General features: G+C 37.0%; 1 protein-coding gene across 3 annotated transcripts in view; it reads left to right on the top strand.

The window, feature by feature from the left end:
- The window catches only part of RABGGTB (Rab geranylgeranyltransferase subunit beta), a 15,079-nt gene extending 10,322 nt beyond the window's left edge, over positions 1-4,757 (top strand). The window contains exon 7 of one of the 3 annotated variants that reach the window (XM_035891798.1): positions 1,465-4,757. In XM_035891798.1, the coding sequence (XP_035747691.1) occupies positions 1,465-1,605 (141 nt within the window). In that variant the 3' untranslated portion in view covers positions 1,606-4,757. The remainder of the gene's footprint in view (positions 1-1,464) is intronic. The other 2 variants (XM_035891797.1, XM_035891796.1) reach the window with 2 other exon arrangements.
- Positions 4,758-4,961: the final 204 nt, after the last annotated feature.

Here is a 4,961-nt window from a genome sequence, read left to right as displayed (position 1 = left end):
GGGAGGGTGGGGTTTTTCTGTGTGTTTGTTGGTTTGGGTTTTTTGTTTGTTTGTTTTGAGGGTTGGAGGGGGGGTGTTTAATTGGTTCTAGGTTCTAGTCTAGATTTGACATTGTGATTGTATTTCAGGATTTGAACCACTTGACAATAAGGCAGCTCTGTCATCTTTTTTTAAGTTCCAAGCAGCTAGTTCTTGATAACTTAACTTAGCTGTGCTTATTAGCTCTTAGTTGTACTTCAGCAGGTTTTTCCTTTTTTATTTGCTTTAAAGAAAACTGCAGAAAGTAGCAGACAACATAGCAGTAGATACATCTTCTAGGAATCTGGGTTTCCTTGAACATACTGTTCATCCAGAGGTTGAATCTGTAACTCCCATTTGCACGCTTCCCATTGGGGACTGTCTCCCTTTCTGGGCCTGTCCATCTGTACAAGGAAATTCTGTCTTGCCATTCCTGAAGTGTACTGGTTATTGTTGTTGTTACTGTTAATTTTGCTACATACTTATTTTATCCCCTCTCTAATGGCCATGTACTTATTCTGGGAAGGAGCAAGCAAACATGTCTGAGCTTTGATCACACCTGTAATGTGATTGCCAAACCCCTGAAGAGCAAGACTTGCTATTCTAGTGTAGTTTGAACCCTCTAGGCTGTGATCAGTGGTTGGAGATACCGTATGTGGCTGTAACATGGTAATTCAGCTTAGACTACTGCAGTATAGGACCTTTGCCATAAGACCGGAAGTTCCACTAATGCAAACAGGATGTACGCTGCACCAAACAGCACAGGTACTTTTGGATAGGATTTTGTAGAATGGCTAATTAACTCCACTGACAGGATGCTTATGTCATGAGACTTTATTGCAGTTACATGGTGATACATGCTTTTAGGAAAAGTTCGCGCGCAGTGAAGGAATACTTGGATACCAAGTAACTGCTCTTGTCTCTTCTGGGTTTTTTTTTCTTCCTTGTATGTTTTCCTTTCAGTTTTCTAGCACAGTAGGTTGCTGTTCCCCTCTCAAAATCTTACAGCACGGCTCTGTATTCGAAGACCATCGAAGAGCATTATAATGTTGCTGAAGGGCAAATGGGGAATTTATGGAAGTGGTACTTGTAGATGATCAAATTTAGTTTTAAAATTTTTATTATCATTGCATCTGCTACCCTATGACATTGTGTGCTAATGGAGACACGGGAGTGCTTCCTGCCAGATTCAGAGCTGAAAATCATCTTGGCAGCAGGCAATCAACAAGCATTTCTGAGTAAATCATAGTATTGTCAATGTATGCTGTGGAAATTGTCTTGCCTGTCAACACATCAGCACAAATGAAAGTTTATTCAGTTGCATTGCCTTCTCCAGCCATGGAGATTTACAGTTCTCTTATTAGCAAACAAAAGCTTCGTTCCATACAAATGAAAAAGCTGATTGACTTTTGGAAATAGACATACAAACTTTCTTTCTTCTTCCAGGTGGATCCATTTCACACCTTATTTGGAATTGCTGGACTATCTTTGCTGGGAGAAGAACAAATTAAGGCTGTAAATCCTGTCTTCTGTATGCCAGAAGATGTCCTTCAAAGAATAAATGTACAGCCTGAGCTTGTGAGCTAAACCTTGTAGAGACAAAAGGTTGATATGCCCAGTTGCTTTGGTTTTACTTATTTAAGTCATCTCATCTCTGAAACTGTTAGCATATTCTTCGAGATGTGTTTACATTACAAAAGTAAAACAATAGCTTTACTGTGGGCTTTGCCACTTTGTAAACTGTATCAGAACAGGCTGGTTCTAATAATCTGAGTGTAACATGTTCTTTGGTTGTATATAAGAGATGTAAAAACATTTCTAATCAGTATCTAAATATATGGGCCTTTGCATTTTTTTTTTTAATATTCACGTCAAAGCAATAGTGTGAATGCTTAATTTTTTGTAGTCCTGTGATATCAACCATGCTAGCATCTGTCTTTACACAAGCATGTTTTGATGGTGGATCATACAAAGCACTTTAAAAGAATATGAAAAAAAACCAAACCCAAACAAAACCCTACTTAAGCCATGCACTTAATGCCACACACTTGGGTATTTAATTCTTCCTGCTCATCTTTGCCATTGCTTTTATATACTGAGAAACAAGCTGTTTCTTCTGATGGCAGTTGATGACAGTGAAAACAAAAATTATGGCTCCATTAAATATATAAATGTCTTCATTTATTGACAAGTCCCTTAGACAAAATTTCACTGATATTTGAATTACGGCATACTTAAGTATGTATAGTGAAACTTGCTAACATTAAGCATTCTAGAGAAGGTCTCTATAGGACAGTGACTTGTAACTGAATATAGAGTTGATCCTAAATTTGTTGCTGGGTTGAAATCATGCTTTCATAGCTTTTAAGACAATAATTGCCAACACTTGATTATGGTGTAATTGAGAATAAAACTAGCTGTGAAAAATACTTGTTCTCTGAAGGATGAAGCCCTCTTTGTCTTCACAGAAGCCCTAAAATTGCCTCTTAATTTACATTCTACATACCCTGGCTGAGACTGAATGGTATTCCAGTTGACATATACAGTGAAGGCAATCATTAAGGGGAGGAAGTCTTTGATAATCTTTGTACTTATGCTTAGGGAAGGTCTAAAGTTGTTTCAAATATAATTTTAAAAGCCAGCTGGCTAGTTTTATCCAGCTTATTTGTGTTAGTAGAGAGTAAGAACTGGACAAAGCAATTTTTTGGTAGACTTTTACTTGTAGAAAATTTCAAAGACAGAATGTGTATTTGAATGCTCAGATATTTCCAACTAACTTTTTAAGCCTTCTCTACAGGCTTTCAGTTAAGGTAAAAACCTTACTCTTTTTAGCTGTCCAGTTGCCTGATGAATTCTTTGGTCAAGGCCTGGAATTAATTTATTTTCCAAGGTTTGGAAAAAAGTTACAGTAGGCTTTGTGTTGAGTGCAAGTGAATGAGAGCACTGATCAGGTTTTATCTAACTGTAAAGTTTAACAGAATTTTAAAATAAATTTTTCTCAGTCCAGGTTACATTCACAAGTGCCACTTCGTTTCATCTAAGGAAACACTGTTCAGTACATAGGAATTTGCCTCTTTTTCCATGTGTATAGACAAAATGGAATTCTCTTCAGAATTTCTAGTCTAGTATAGACTGAGACACCCTGGGAATTAATATGCGTGTGATGCTGCATGACAGAGTAGAACATTTCACTGTAGGTTGAAATCCTATTAATGTTGGAGTTTTTCTCTGAAGAAGATCTGGTCAACTTAATTTCCTAAGTTGTCTGTGACTTGTAAAGATCTTACAAGATTATAGGTTAAAAAGGGGTGAGTATGTGCACAAACTAAAAACTTATTAAGAATATTCTTCCATGCTTTACATCAGTTTTTTTAAAATATTGTATTTGTAGAAAGAGAGTCATCATAATTTTTCTTATGTGAACAGAATCACATTTTCTGTTAAATGTATTATGAAAAAAAATTAGTTGCCCAGTGTGTCTCTGTCAAGACTATGTCATTTTGGTGCAGAATGCATTGTTACAGTCTACCTCTATTTTGTTAAAAGTACTGGTAATTTTTTTTTTCTCAGCTTCTGTAGTTAGAAACTTTGCAGTAATTAATCTACTATTCTCAGTCTTCAGTTACAGATCCTTTATTAAAGGCTTTCAGAAATTTGTACTTTCATTAACTTTTTTTCCCATGGAAATCTTTATATGGAAAGATCCTGACATTATCTTAGTACTTGATCTTAAGTACTGTAGTGTAGCTAACATTCCCAGCAATAAATTTTGCAAGATGTTGTATGAGAATTTGCGGAAGAATAATGAATAATTCAGGTACATAAACTTCAGTGTCTGTAGATATGTTTATTAAAAGAAAATCTGTGTGTGGAAATCAACAGCTGTTCTGTTATCTTCTAAGAACACAGTCAAGTCCAGAGGAATGTGCTTCATTCCAAAGATGATACTTTTGTTGAGACACCGTGGTTAAGCAAATTCAGCCTTATGATTTGTGACCATAAGGAAGGAAGGTGAACATGGACGTTCCTTTTGTTTCTGCATACACTTGGATTTCTGTCAGAGGAGAGAAGGTCTGACAACAGCTTCGGGAGTCCGAATGCGTATGGAAAGTTCAGTGTAGGACTTGAAATTCAGGACAGCGGCAATAACTGGAATTGGCACCTGCTGTCTTCTGTCCTTTGCTCTGCAGTGAAACTGAAATTTCAGATGCTCAGATTTTTAAAGTTGTCTGACTGATGATGCTGAGGGCTGAGAGACCACGTGCCTGTGCTCAACTAGGAGGCTGGGGGCAATGCCTTTCAGATAATCAGCTGAGGAGCTGCAACTGCTAGGATTTCCATTGTGAAGCTGAATAGCCATCAAAATACACCTGTCCTCAAAAAGTTGCGGCCTAGTAGAGGCTGGCTGTATTTGGAAGTGTTTTTTGATGCAGGCATGTTAAGTTCCAGAGACAAAATGTTGACTAGTCAAAATGTTAGTTGAAACCACTTTAGTGGGGTAATATATTATGTGCTAATATACAAAGCTGTATTACAGTGTTCTAAAATGTCCATGGAAGCGCATATGTCTTAAATGACAATTCTAGATGTAAACAAGCTTTATGGTTTTTATTAGGATCTTTTGATATCTAAACTCTTAAGCAGGGGGAAAATATTTGTGAAGCTCCTGCTAAAACAGTCTCTGAATGTTGAAGAATGAACATGGGACAAATTATGTTTAAATGCTTTACTCCTGTTTTAAAGAGCATAGCAGACCCTTTCTTTGCATTCCTGTGTTACCCTGTCTGTAACTGCATATTTATAATGAAACTTGTTGCATGCCCAGCAACTATATTTACTATTGTATCATTTATGGCTGTAATAGTAACTGCAGCTTTAAATATTTTTTTGTTTCTTGACAACCCACCCCTCTCTCGGCATTGGGGGGTGGGGATGCGGCCCTC

This window comes from Egretta garzetta, unplaced genomic scaffold, assembly GCF_000687185.1.
Source record: "Egretta garzetta isolate BGI_Z169 unplaced genomic scaffold, ASM68718v1 scaffold163, whole genome shotgun sequence".
Classification (NCBI taxonomy): Eukaryota; Metazoa; Chordata; class Aves; order Pelecaniformes; family Ardeidae; genus Egretta; species Egretta garzetta.
The sequence above is the reverse complement of the archived record's forward strand: the minus strand, read 5'-3'. Positions and strand labels throughout refer to the sequence as shown.